Below are 15,570 nucleotides of genomic sequence, written 5' to 3' on the forward strand. Positions count from 1 at the left end.
CACGAATGTACCCCTATTTCACGTTTATATTTAACAAATTTCACATTTATGTGTAGGTTTGCAATTTTTGCCCTTGGATTTTGAGCGCGGTCGGCAAATTCTTCGGAGGAAATGTTTGTTGATCACATACAGTATTTTTATACTCTTTTTTGTCAATTTTGTATGATTATTGGGAGTCTGATTCGATTTCTTGCGCAATTTTCCCGTCGTATTTCGTCAACATCACGTGCTGAGCAACAATGGTTGTTCTAAGTCAGGGAGGAAAAACTGGAAATGTCACAAGACACATTTCTCGTGCTTTGGAGCAAGCTTAAAGCGGTTCCAACCGGCTCGATGTTGTTTTCTGCAGAATTTCGCCTGTACAGTGTACACCTACGCAAACGGCATTTGCTTATCAGGTTATCAACATTTTTTTGCAATATTTACATTTGCGAAATCATAAACAACCAAATTGACAGGATTGTGCGCACGACCAAGCCGCTTTCTTACAGTCGAAAGGGTGTGCGGCCGAATTAGAATTTTGTTTTGACATTAAAATATAACATTGCTTATAAAAATAGAATCAACGTCTGGCCACGTATTATTATACTAATCTCTCTTATCGGGCTATTACACGTTCGACCAGCCACATCGTCACCGAGGGCATGGTCCTGAAACGCTTTTATTTTTATTTTCAAGTAAGTTCGCTTCCACGGCGTCTATCGGGTTCAACGTGCTAGAAATAATTTGCATGGTAAAGAAGTTCCGACGAATCGCTTTGAAAAACAAGCCGGTTATTTCCATATTGAACTTGGGTGTTTTTACTGAACCGCTCTTGCGTGCCCTGACACTGACCGCACTGCACAATGAAACATACCTTCTATTTTCCACCGTTCAAGGATTGTGCATGATGCCCTTAACGCCATGACAATGTGGGCTGCAATTCAATTCCGCAACGTCCGAGTTACGTAGATAGCAGATCTACTTAGTGCGGTCTGGAGTATGATATCTTTTGTACTAAACCGGAATTACCGGATTTTTTTCGAAAAATGAGGTTTAATTGCCGAAAATGGCAGTTTGCAATTTCTCTCAGCGCACTCGCAACCGCTTGATTTACTTCGGATTAAAGGCGTTGATCGCTTAAAATCGAACTTATTTATCAAGGAAAGTGTTTTCCGCGTGTCTTAAATTATTTCCTTATTGCACGAGCATGAAGGTGTTTGACAACAACATTCTTTCGGTTGTGCGACGACGGAAGCTTTATCTAGTCAAGAAATATTTTGTTTGTTCCGTCTAAAAAATTGCCATCAGTCGAAAGATTGGCTTAATTCGTTTCAATTTTTCCTTTTCTGCTTTGAATCTCGGCAGTAATTTTATTTTAAACATTCTTCTTATCAAATTTCTACACTTTATCGCTTGCATTACCACACGCTAAAATATTTCCGTACAATTGTACACGTTAGGCTCAAAGGTGAGGTTCATGTATAAAAATTGGCAAAACATTTTTTGGACTTCATCAAAAACTAACACGATTATAACTTCGCATGCCCAATTGCTTCAATGTGTAAACTGAAGTGTTGGTCAAATAATGGAGACATGACTGCACTCCCGTATCGCATCATTTCACATGACGTACACAAACGTTATCAGGAACGTCACTTAACCTCAACATTGTTTAAGATAAAGCCAACTAGAAGGTAGCCTGGATTGCTTCGGCAATAAAACTTTAAAATAAAAACGTTTTAGATGTTGTAATCATTGTCATAGTCTGTTAGTTTGCAGTAATGTCATAGTCTGTTAGTTTGGCAAATGGGTCTCTATAACGCATTACAGATGATTCCAACTTCGTTATATAACGAACTTCGCCCTGAAAGTGAAGCGCTAATGAGGTCAATGTTCGTATGAAACAGGGTTAAAAACAGTGAACCTTGATGCCCCAAAAATGTTAATCATGGTTCATTTTTTCCCCGCTTTGAACCCGTTGTTTTCAAACTGGTCTGTTCCTGCTTTGGGCCTGACATTTTAAGTTCGTCGTATTGCTTGTTTGTTTGCTATTCCTTTGGCAACCATTCAGTCAACCTTGTTTCTCTGCCCTTGATTTCAAACCCACCCCCGCGAACTTCGCATTACCTGCAGAATTATTACCACTCCGGCATACCTCACACCATACCGCATGTAACGTATACGTCGAACTTTGATAAAAACTGGTCAAATTTTGGATTCAAAATTTTTCAGTACCAAAAAACCTAACGCTTCACAAAAGTCGACTTGTTTGAAATTGACTCTTACGTGTTTCACGCTTTTGATAACCGCATCAATATCTTATAACCTTAGGAGAGTTGTGGACGAGACCACGTGTCACGGAGAATGACTTGCACGCATACTAGCTTTCTTGAATGGCAGCATTTGGGTATATAAATTTTCATGGTTGAAGACTGTGTGCACAGTTTTTCTGTCGCTGCCCCCCAGAACTCAAATGGTGACATGACGTATTTTTTTTTACTTGAGTTTAAACTAACTGTATGACAAATACTCGATTTGTTCATTGCAGAGGCTCCCAAACTACGGTACATGAAATAAAGTACGTAGCACAAACAAAGTACAACTTTACATTGGGTAGTTTTACATGATTTGGACTTTTTACGGAGTATATTAGATCTTAGAGAATAATCTTACCTAACTCTTCTGAGCAAAATGAACTTAAATTGGCCGTGTTACATTTTCCACATGATATCACCATAGTTTTCAATACATTATCGAAGTTGAAATATTGAAAGTACGCTATTCTGCCTTTGAGTAAGGCACTTGCATCAATAATCTCTGCCTGGCGGATTCGATGTTTTTAAACAAGCAGTGAATTTCTGGAAGACAGCACCAAGTCATTTATTATCACTGGAATGCGCCTTCCAGTAAAAATGAAACTAATTGAAGCAATGATCCGCCATATTGGGATGTCCAAGCGTTTAGATCAGGGGTGGGCAACATACGGCCCGCGGGCCGGATCCGGCCCGCGACGGGATTTTGAGCGGCCCGCAGACAGTTTCCGGTCTTACATGATAATGTGGCCTGCGGCCACATTCTGCCGCAATCCCTCTATTGCGTCACTGAATAAGTCCAAGTTTGCCAACCTGAGAAAGATGGCCATAAATCTACTTGTTCTGTTCGGGTCTACATACATTTATGAGCAAACATTTTCGACCATGAACATTAATAAAACAAAGCTGCGTTCCAATCTATTCAGGAATCAGGCCCGCCGACCGAAGAAGTTGCCCGCCCCTGGTTTAGATTATAGATTAGTCACCAATAACAGTTGATGAAATTCGTCAGTTTCAAAGTGCAATGTTGAGAAGTATTGTAGTGGACTGTTAACCGTAATATAGGGAAAGTGAATAAATTGTACAACCGAGCAAGCGGCTAAAAATATAACAAAGGTGTAAGGCTAACACGCGAATCTCTAAAAAAGCTTATGTGCCGATGAAGAGAAATTTTCGTGACCGCTGGTCTATTATTAGCCGCATTGGCAGTTAATTTTTTTGTCTCTCGAGCAAGCACGGTTGCCTTGGTTACCACGACGATTGCGCAAACAAAATAGAACGGGAAAAAATCAGACATTGCACCTTCGCTACCAAATTCGAATTTGTCAAAATTGCGCCACGAGCAATAACATATAAATGAAATCAACCGATGTAGTAAAAACACGTGAGATGTATATTTCGCCATCCAACTAACCGTTTGTCATCCTCTCCTGAAAACTGTGCTATAACTGTAGGCAAGCTTTTTGTTTCCTATTGGTAAGATCGCCACTTGACTTGTCTGGACTTGCCGTGTGTATGTGGAACGCATCTTCGCGAGCATAAACGCTTTGCTTCGCTCGTTCTGCTAAATGCTGCATTGAAAATGAGTCAGTTAATCACACCGTACAACTTACAGGGATTATGGAAACCATGCTCTTTGCTCCCTAACCGTTTTGTTATGCTGTTTTGAGTCAGAGTTGCGTAATTAATCGCGTCACTGAACTGATGGTATTATCTCCGTTAACTGCGCGTGCTCAAAACTTCCCAGAAAGTCGAATCGTCCATGCAGCATTGTCGGTAGCCAAGTTCTCGACTTACTGTGATTAATGCCCAACTTTTGACAGACCATTCGAAACAAGCAATTAACACTTACTTATAGTACTTGGAAGTCTTTTTTGGTGTATTAGAATCTACTGTTTTTGCGTACCACTGTACATGGAATTGTAACTGGCAGCGACCAATATGGATCGTCATTTTGGCCTAACTTGTCTTATTGATTAATATTGCTTGGTTTCTGGTTGATCGTTTCCGTAACTGAATACTGGTTTGTTTGCAACACTGCACGTGTAAACTTTACAATTAATTTACCGTCGATTGCAACACTCCATTACTCTATTACGTTCACTTTCAAAGTTGCGCCCCATGTGTTGTTATTACACTTTGCACGAATTTCACGTTTTCTTGGTGCGGTTTTTAATCTCGCTAGAACAAGGATTGCACAATCGCCATTGGCTATAAATCCTCACCACGTAAAAGGTTTCCAAACTCCACGGCGGGAATATCCCGTCCAAATTGCGTTGATCACGTGATAAACAACCTTTTTAGGCATTTGGGCCAGTCTTACATTGACAGGCGCTAATCGCTTGTTGCTTTCTCTGTCTTGTATCGGTCAGCTTAGACTGTTACTCACGCTCAAACATGTTGTAGGTGTCAATCAACACTTGTTTTAGAGATGTAATTTCGCTTTTCGCTTGATGTTGTACACCGTTTTACAAATAACGCTTATATGTTTTTGTTTAACATACGCAAGGCAGTGACACTAAAAACTTTAAACGCCGCATTATTTTTTCCTTCACTGTTCGATTTTTCATAATCGCTTAAATTTTTAAATCTTAGCTACATAAAATGCAAGAAATTCTGCTCAAAGAACGTAACTTTCGCAACTTAGTTTGAAACACCAAGAATATTTTGGAATGTATGTAGGTTGCTGGAAATTTATGGTCCCCAGTCAAAGAGATATACCCCTGTAAATATATTTATAGAAACAAACATTTCTTTATATTTTGATTACATACATGGCCGAAAATAGTAAAATGAAATATAACAGTGAGCAGTTGCACTGTATTCGCTGAAATGTGGCGTCACGATTGGCTTTAAAGCAGTATTTCAAATATTGTAAAATCCACTCCGAGAATTTACAAGCTCATACAGCATAAAGCCTGCTAAAATAAGCCGTTAAACAAATCATCGCATCACAGCGTTGTTTACCTTACCACGGCCTGTTAACGCTCGATGCCATCGGCCTGGTGGCTGCGCTTCTGCTACATTTTCTCAGGGGAATTGACATGACGTATGCCTTGTTGTAAACATAATGAGAGCCACCTGTGGAGGCTGGCTCATTGCGACTTAATTGGGCTTGATTGCTTCACAAATGCCAGGCCAAGGGTTGAAACGGAGCTCTGGAAACCCCGTGAGGTTACCTTTGGTACAAAGCCTTGTGCCTTGCAAACAAATTGTGACGTCTGCAAGTTGCTGCAACAACAATACATGGCATTTCATTGGTTTGAACAAGATTTCTGCTCAAGCCCCACAACGTTGATCGCTCTGTGTGTCTCAGGAAATTCCCAGCTTCAGTCATTTATATAATTACCAACCAGTGTTCTCTTCGTGATAATCATGTTGAACCCAAGTTGTTTGTACAACATATAACGATTTGACATGTCCTTCCAATGTTGTATAAGAAACCAATTATAATTCCATATATTAGCGGTGATGTTTTAATATCTGCGGTGCCCGTCCAATCAACCACCGACATATTTAAGAAGGTGAAAAACAACAAGATATGTTTTCAACACTGTTGTCTCTTAATCTCATATCCCAGTAATTTGTGGTCCACAGCATTATACAGCTAAGAGCATAATTGCTATGACAATGCACAGGTCGAACTTGGGTATGTCCAGATTTGCTCAAAGCCGCTTAGATTTGTAGCCCAAATAGCCTCGAAAATTAATAATGCTTGTTCGAAAACTGTCAATATTAACCGCATTGGAAAGCCCAGGTACACGAAATCTGTATCGCTTAATAATATATATTCGCTTGTATGCCTAGACCCTGGATATATTTTTCCGAACTGGACACGGAACAGTTTTGTTTAATAACCTACGCTTGAACTTCGAGAGAATGCTGCTCATGCACACATGCAAATGTATCACTTTATGCAAATATTTTGTGAATATATAACGTCCACCCAGTAGACTTTGACCTTTGAACTTGTATGAGGATGGTTGTAAAGCCAACTGGAACATTTCTTATTGTGTATCGATGCCTTAAAAGATCCAGTACCATGCGTCGTTTTGAAGTTGAGCGCAAAACGCTACACGAACGCCGTTCTAAGTCAAATAGGTCAGCTAATTTGTGATCCAAAGGACCTAAGCGGTTTTACAGCGTTGAAAGTTTACATTCTATTATGATATAAACAAACAATTTTTATGCTGGCTGTGGTATCGATATATTTTCTGCGCGGATTCGGGACGGATACTGGTAAAGCCCCTATTTGGCAAACACAGTTGCGCAATGCTACGATAATATTATAATTGTTCAGGTCGTTGCCACGGGCAACGGTCAGTCGAGCCTTGCTTCAAGTGCACGATAATATCATGTTTACAAACACGTACGTCACGTGGTTATCAGTTTTAGCTTACTAAGCTAGGGACGTCAATCACAGGTGGCGTAACTTAGACCCGTTCAAGTTTCACGCTACTTGTGCGACGCTATATATAGGAACAGTTGGATACCGTCTCCGAGTGCAGTTATAATGGCCTTTTTCGCCCGTGCTCTGCCAAGTTTTATGTTAACGCAATTTCGCCAACCTTGAGATTGTTCGGCGGGTGTCATTGTTTTATTGTTGTCATGTTTAGTCGTCCTGCTAGCTCTATCAATATGGCGGACAGTAAATTGAAGCAAAAGCTTTCCCAACGTTCTTGGACGCATAAATGGATGGATATCCGTTTGTAGTTGATGCTTACATTTTTGCTATGATGTAAGTTATTATCGTAACATTTTTGCGGCACACCATTTTGTTTGAGAACCACGTTCTTTTGCGGTTGGCGATTTCCGTCAAACAAGGCGACAATGTTGACGGTTATTTGAGGATGTTACTTCACATTCACGTGACTTCAATCATAAACAACGTACCATTTCTCCTTCGTGACGTCAAATTCGTTTTGGAATAATATCGTATTGGGAAAATTACACAACCGCGACAAATTCATCGGATCTAAATTGTGTAAATCTTGAGAACCTGCTTCATAGTTCACCTTTTATAAACTATTTTTCTTTTTGGTAATGTTTGAGAAAAGGCGTTTTCAGATTTCCTACGCTTCTGTTCCTCACAAACATTGTTTGCAAGGTCCATTGCGTCTTTCGTCCACTCGAAATCCTACAAATTATAAATAGGAAGTGTTTTGTACATGTTTGGATTTTGTGAAAGCATAAAATTACTTAGGTCAGCGTAATATTTTAAATAAGGAATATGACGTAATATAATAATCAGGAATATGTAATAATTTGTGTTTTGTTCTTGACTGAAAGCTTGAAGTCGGTATGACGTAGATTTAATGGCAAATTGATATCTTAAATTCCACGTCAAACTCACGGTCTTAGTCACAGCGATTATATAAAGCGTTTTGGCTTCAGTGATTAATTAATTAATTATGATCGTGACTAAAGACCAAATCATTTTGCTTGACGGTGAACTATATTTGTCCTCTCTCGGAAACTATTTTCAATGATTATTATTAATATTATATTCGTTTATCTAATTTACACCATTTGTTACCTAAGAACAAGATTTATTGAAGGTGTAACCCCAGTAATGGCAATCTAACGTCATTCATTTGTCTTCATATTTTCGATTGAAATAAGGTTTTCGCCAACCGTGATTCTGTCCGTTTAAAACTTTACTTTGGACAAATGTTAATTGTCATTTATTAACCGCTGCAAATAACTCGAAAGACCTAATTTGACGGCGAGGAACGAATCTTTGAGTGGTACACCTGGCGTCAAAGTCCAAACTGCCTTTCTCAGAAATTATTTTACGCCGTAGTCGTTTATTTTTAGATCCGAAATTAATTCCGTCTTTCATCGTACGCTTATAGCGAGAAATTGTCAACAATCGAAAAACACAGCGTTCTCGGGATGGGATTTTCGCATTTTCCAGAGGCAGATTTGAAGTGTTTCAACGGATTGGAATTGAGTTGTGAAAATTCTGGTTATTTTTGCCGTTTTGAGCGAAGAATTCCCCCGGAATTGCAGAGTACCAATCACTGTGTCAAACGAAAACCACTCGCAATAGCTTTTCGCCAAAAATGTTCGGTATAATTTTGAGTATCATGAGTAGCATTAGAAATTGGCCAAAATTGAACGCTATTCCTACGTCATATTACGGAAGCTAAGTATTAGCATGTGAGTCATTCAACAACGTGTAGTTGTTTTGTTGCCAATGTTTTTTACTGATTTAAGATTTTTGGGAATTGGACTTGACATTGCCGTCCAAAATGATGTTACAGCTCTTTCTATGTTGTATTTTAACCCGGTAATTACTCCTGTACATTTCCAGTGTCCTTTGATATTGGATGTGTAATATCTGACCTCATCCGTGCGTCATAGAACATACATATCTGGAATGTATTTTTTTGTGTTGTTTAAGTAATCCGTCACATACGCTTGACGTTATTGAAGTAGATTATCGTGAAAAATTAGCTTAGCATGAAGGTAAAAAATATTACCCGCGTTTGTGGTCCATTTTCATGCGTTTTACCGTTCGTTGTTTCAATGTTAAAACTCGGATTATTAGTTTTTCTATGTTTTGTAGATTAGGTACTTCGAGACTTATAACATCTTTACCGGATTATTTAGTTCAAACAAGGGAAGTGGTTTTGATAAACTTTTCATAAGTTTTTAATTGCGACTGTCTGTAAAGATGACTGATGTACGTTATTCCAAAGGAAATGGTGCACTTAGATATCCACTGATCACAAAATATGAAGCTATTATTTAATATTTAATTTATGACACATCAGCTGATAAATAATTTTAAACGTAGATAAAGTATATTTCTGATTCATGAAAGTATTCACTGTTAGTTTAATAATAATAATTAATGATCGTAACGATAATCTTCATTCGAACTAAATGTTGTGTTAATAATCTAAAGTTAACATTTAAGATGATTTCTATTCTGCTTTTACTTTCATTGCAACCCTTTGATTTAAGCTTTCTTTTAGAACAACTTGCGCGATGTGCAGCTACACGTAAAATTTCAACAAAAAATTCAAAATTTTCTACAGCCATATCATAACATCTCTTATTCCCATTATCATCTGTTTATTTTGTTTCTATAAATAAATTTCTACTTGGCTAATATAGATGAATACGAAATGATTAATACGAAATAGAGTAATACGAAATACAAGCTTAGTCGTGTTCTATTTAAGTTGTAAGTGTTTTCTAATCCGAATGAAATGTCGACATTTAGTAGCAAGTATAAGCATTATTTGCGGTTTTTTCTTGAGGCAATATATCTTAGATTTCATTTTTCTTGCATTGTTTCGACTGTATATATAGATACTTCTGCGAAATCCTAAAATTGAGCTTCGCGTGAGCCTACGCCCACAATGGAGATATGTAGAAACAAGTTTCAAATTACTACTCAACGTTATCTGTTGATTTGACTTCAGTTGAGTTCAACACGCGTGGACACAAATATGTACCTAAATGCCTAACACTTTATTTATACCAAAGTGGATTTTACTGTATCGTATTGTCATCTAAGGATCTGGTACGGTCCTTGTTGGCGTTTACCTTCTTTTTTGGGCTGGTTTGCTGCATTCAAATAATTGTCTGTTGCAAGGGTCGTCAATTTTTAGACTGTTTGTGTGGGGATCACGCAAGGGATGTTTTGACAGCAAAGGTTGAAAGTGCCGCGGTCACGAACCCGAATCACTTATCGCAGTTCTAGCCCCTGGAACCACTGTTTATCCACTTTTTCTTGCGTAAATCTTCTCATTGGCCGACAAACTTTGCGATTTATATTTGATTTGACTTCACTTGCCAATAATTTGACAATCAACTCTTTCCGCCTCTGCACCAACGTCTATCACGTGACTTATTAAAAAATCGCTGTTGCTGTTGTTCCATAAGGCGGAAGAATAATTTCTCAACACAACCATAAGCAAGTCGTCATCCCTTCTACGCTTCTAATTAAACTCGTGTGCGAGAATGTCGGGTAAAGTGAAAACGATGCAAGTGATTTGTTAGGACATTGATTGTACGATCCTCGATGCCGAAAAGAAGAGGTTCCTATATGGTCCAAAAGGTTCCAGGTCTTGCCTGTGTTTAGATCACAAACACCCTTCGTACTTATTAAGTTAGATTATCTTGACGATAAAAATCAGACTTTAGCAACAAAAAAATTAATTTGTTTTATCGCTCGATCGCTGTACTGTCTTGCTTGTATTGGCCTAGCAGCTACAACAACCGTCTGTTTGGGTTTTCCGATAAACCGCCCTCACCTTTGGCCGCCTATGACGTGTTTCATGCTTCCTTGATGCTGATGATTAGGAATTATTGTCTTCATAACGCTTGTCGACGCTTTCAGTCTAATTGCATGAAAGTGTTTTCCGAAGATCAACCTTGCGTGCATAAGAGTCGATAAAAGTTTGTTAGACTGGCGTCCCACACAACCATTTTGTTTGCATTGCTTGCTTGTGAGGTGTCACATGCCATGCGAGCGGGAATTTTAGTGCGTTTTGGACTTGCAAGAAAACACTGCAATTATTTTTTTGGATCATTGGTGCTGACGTTAAAGCTCGCCACACATGTCAGCCCATGTCATGTTGTTTCATGATGTGGTATCGTGAAGGTTTTATTTGCACGCGATAATCGTGTTAGTTCTTTGAATTGTTGCCACGCTACAAAATTCTATCGTTTCTATATATGGAGGTTTCCGGTATTTTTTCGTCCGACGAGACTTATTCCGAGAATAAAGCAAGAAAACTTTGACATTTTTGCAGTGTAATTTCAGACCGATCTTATATAACATCTACTTAACCCGTCTAATCGACACCGAACCGTGTTATTAATTATTACCTCCCGCTTGGTGCATGTTACTTGATTTTTCTTCAACATTTAATTTCCACTCTTGATCTCGACTTCAAACCAACCTACGTCACGGATTTTTGTGGCGTTGGTAGCGACGGTGTCTGGCGGTTGAAATATGGCGGTGTGCTGTGCTGCTGAAAAAGAGCTCTTGAACGTCCGGAGCGATCACAGGCATTGCAGTGGCGTTGGCAGCTGCTGCTTTTGATCTTTGGATCATTCGTGATCGTTACCTCTGGACATTTGAATGGAATTTGGTTCTTTTTCTTGGTTTAGATTTCCAATTTGTTTATTGGAATCGTAACTGATTAATTCGTTTTCTGGGAAAACGTTGTTTATTAGTTTGAGTGAGTTCAGGTTCTTCACGGTTTGCAAAAGTACACCAACAAATTTCAAGCCGCGCTTTGTGTTGGTTTGGCATGATTCGGTATAGCACCGAGTATTTCAGTGGGGAATACCAACTGTTTTAAAAAACAATTTAATTATTCGCTGTAGACATCTACACTTCTTATGACCATAGGCTATTTTGAACTACAGTTATGCAACGGACTGTTATGAAATGTGTTGACGAAATAATACATAAGCATGAAAAATTTCAAATAGTAATTATGACAATAATTACTGACAATACAACCAGACAACAGTTATACATCGCAATAAAACTTTAAAAACAAAAAAAAAGAAAATTCTGGTGCCAGCTAAACCCACCCGGAGACTTAGAAGCTGTAAATTATACGCGTTGTTGTGTTTTTACAGAGACAAGGAGCGTCTTGTACGATATATGCAGCGGTTGCTCCCGAACTGCAAGGACGTGGGGGTCTTTACCTGAACAATTGTTTTCCTTGTGATCCTCTTCCTCTAACCAAGGATCGAAAGGAGGCAAAGAAGCTGTGGACAATCACGGAGGAACTAATCCGAGATCGACTGGAAAACGGTCACTTTTATAGACCTTTTAAAGATCCAAAGGATCAATCATCAACAGATGAAGAAGCGTGATCTATCCTCGGTTTATTTCAATGGCAATGTTACAGCTCATCCGTCGAAGAAAATTTAACTTTGCCAATCAGTGTACTTTGAAATCCTTACGAAGAGAGATCGTGTTATTTTTATGGCAGTGGCGGCAATTATGAGAAAGCTGTAGTTTAATTACGTCTAATATTATACAGTATACTGCGTTATAGTGCTAATTGCATGTCTGATTAGATTTATCTAGCCAAGCGAACCTGTTTTGCAAAGAGGTTGTCTCGGTAGGTACGTGACCCGTTCTGTTCTTCCAGCAGAAAATTTGGGCCTGTTTTGACGGTACTTTAAAAAGGTGAATGTCGGTTTCTGGCTTCACGTTTACTCACTTCACATATCACCGCGATATATTAGCTCGTGAAATAACAACCAAGAAGTACTTAAAAAGGTCGTTGTTACTAGATTAAAAGTTTTACCAGGCTCAAATGTTTACTGATGCTTAATATTATTTTTATCGAAAGAACTAGATCAACGTGGAAACAGAATCAAAAATATTAAAATTAAACCAACGTCGTATTTAGTTATGTATGAAAAGTTACTAGAACTTACTGCTTTGATGTAATTATTCAAGACATATCGATCTTATCCCATTGATAATATTATTCTGTTCCTCGATACAAAAACGCTTACCCGTGTTTCCTGACCTGTATTGCTAACTTGCCTATATTGAACAAAGACAATTTGCAAAGGGATAAATGCCGGCCGGACATATCGAACCACAGCACGTGTCAAGCCGAACCCGGTGGCCCTTTCATTCCCTTTTACTTTAGCACCAACATCCTGCTGTTATTGGAGATCCTGGATAGTAGGCTACATGCCAATTCATTCTGCGTGTTACAATCGACAAATGATATGAATCACAATGCAAACACAAACAATACTCGGATTCTAATTATTGACAAGAAATGTTTAAAGGGATCTTGTGTTTCCTGGTTCTTTCGGAACCGTGATACGAAGCGCAACACTTAAAGGTTTATTGTGCCATGGGCGTCACTGTGTTTTTTATACTTTTGATTGTTCACCATCCCGTATAGGAAGTATTAACGCCAGAAGCTTTGTCATAAAAATTGCAAGTTTCGCAACATATGATCACGGATCTCCTTATGCGGAGCCATATATAATATTGAATAAGAAGACAGTTTAAACGAGCAGCCTTCCTGGACTGGTAAAAACAGCATTGTTATTTTCTATTGTTCATCACCAATCGCCTTCTAATAACCTATTGGAGAAATATAAGTCAAGCAAAACCCCCATATTCAGTAAACTGTTGTGCATCACCGTATACGTACTGCGTTAGAACAATATGTGGTTGATTGTCCGGTTTTAATTGTTATTTAACTAACTCGTGATCAACTATTTCTGACAACTATTGTCTGCATTGTTTGAACCTAGCACCGTACAATCAACTAATTCTCAGCGTGTGCGAATCACGTGAAATCTAGTCTTTGTCCCAGCTGCCAGGATTTAGCAATTGCCGGTTCGCAGAGATTGCATGAATTTTGATGCCAAAGTCCTTGCTTATATTAAGATCAAAACACAAGTCGTGACCTGTAGGCCTTTGGTTCATGCTTACCTTTGCAATAAGTCCTTAGCTCTTTGTTTTTGCGTTGCCAACGTGGTGTGTAAACCTGGATGTTGCTAAAAGCTATTAAAGACTATAGGCCTACATTTCTTTTTCAAATAAAACTCTTGCTAAATTGCTGATCGACAGGATATTCTTTGCCTGCCAACCAGTCGAAATAAAATGTATCTTTTTTGTACTTTACCTGTGTGTCTTCAAAAGACGCACATATTAATTTCATGGAAGAAATAAAATCAAATATATTGGGATAAGACCAAGACTGTATTTAGTGTAGTTTGGTGAATATTCGAGAACTTATTGCCTTCATGGAATTACCTAAGCCATTTGGAAACTAATTCGGTGATGATATTGTTCTGTTGCCGTTGTGGTTGTTGCATTGTGGTTGTTATCGCTTTTCTGTAGTTACTGGTCTAAAGCAAATAGCCTTCCGCGATACTGCCACAATAGAAAGCACGGCTAGGCGCGCACGAGGCGTATCGACCTGCACTCCGAACTTTTTACGTGCACCTCAATTTATAATAAACAAACGATCTAAAGTTGGTTGTTTGAAGGCCAATTTATAATAAATAAATTATAACATCAATGGGATAAATAACCAAACAAATAACGGAGTCTTGAGTGTTTGCACACAAGCCAAACTATGTGTCTCCGCGCGTGCCATTTCCCATGGAGAACAGCCATATTTTAGTCTGACGGTACGGTACCGGTACAAGAATACATCACATGTTGCTGTAGATTGGTTTGACTCTTTCGTTAAGGTCATATAGCAGACGTGGGCAAACTGCGGCTCGCGAGCCGCATGCGGCTCTCCGGCATGTTTTTTGTGGCTCTTCTAGTCGAATCGTAAAATTCTAAAAAATGTAAAGGCTACCAACAGTACCGTTTATGAAAGTTTCTGTGTAGTTTTTCTTTATTTAGGCCAGGACTTCGTTTATGACGTAACACTAGACATCGATTCCGACATTGTTTTCAGGTATAGATTCTATACTCTATGGCAAAGGTTGTCAAAATGCACCTCACCAACATGTTTTTATGGGTCTTTTAGTTAAAAAGTAATATCCCAAAATGACTACTAATAGTATAATAACCAAATTGACAATCATTACTGATTTTGCGGCTCGCTGGTGTTTATATTTTTCCGCAAGTGACTCTTTCATTGAACAAATTTGCCCACCCCTGTCATATAGTATTATATGTTATCACTGAAACCAGCGATGGTATTACGGTATCTTATGGGAAAACACCGGCTTTCGCCGTTAGTTTGGAAGTGAAGTTTGTAAAATGACGTTTGTCAGCTAACTTGTCTAATGCATTACAAATGTCAAAAATTGTAAGCATTTTTAAACCTTACCACTGGACTTAATAAAAATATTTAGGGGAGAAAAAATTCTTACCGTATACTGCCCATTATCAGTTATGGTCATTGAAGGATATCGCACCTTATGCACAGGAAGCCCAAATGTGTTGACCTTAGTTGAACCGAGGTTTTCAGATGAAGTGCCACTGCATTCGGTGATTTAAGTTCTGTGTCACGTGTAATGTCGGTTTTGTTACACGCTTGTTGTGAAATACCGTAACCGACTTAGAACATTATGTCACGTTTTTTCGCGTTTTTATTTATACAGGTATTTCTAATATGATTATACGTATTCGAGATCATTCTTGTGTGTAGTCCTAACATATGGTGGGTATTTCCTGGTGAAGTTTTGGCAGGTCAGTCATCTGAGCTTGTTTATTTCCACTTTGGACACCTTTTTTTGCCTGCCAGCAAATTCTTTGTCCAGCGCATACTTATACTAAGTTATAACCAGAAGACTA

The 15,570-nt window shown here is 38.6% G+C and overlaps 1 protein-coding gene across 3 annotated transcripts in view; it reads left to right on the forward strand.

The window, feature by feature from the left end:
• LOC143471318 (WW domain-containing oxidoreductase-like) overlaps nt 1-14,848 on the forward strand; it is a 23,806-nt gene extending 8,958 nt beyond the window's left edge. For 2 of the 3 annotated variants that reach the window (XM_076969763.1, XM_076969764.1), the window contains exon 10: nt 11,907-14,848. In XM_076969763.1, coding sequence (XP_076825878.1) covers nt 11,907-12,146 — 240 coding nt within the window. In that variant the 3' untranslated portion in view covers nt 12,147-14,848. Of the gene's footprint in view, nt 1-56; nt 1,743-11,906 lie in introns of those variants that run through there. The other variant, XM_076969765.1, reaches the window with a different exon arrangement.
• Nucleotides 14,849-15,570: the final 722 nt, after the last annotated feature.

This window comes from Clavelina lepadiformis, chromosome 9, assembly GCF_947623445.1.
Source record: "Clavelina lepadiformis chromosome 9, kaClaLepa1.1, whole genome shotgun sequence".
Taxonomy (NCBI): Eukaryota; Metazoa; Chordata; class Ascidiacea; order Aplousobranchia; family Clavelinidae; genus Clavelina; species Clavelina lepadiformis.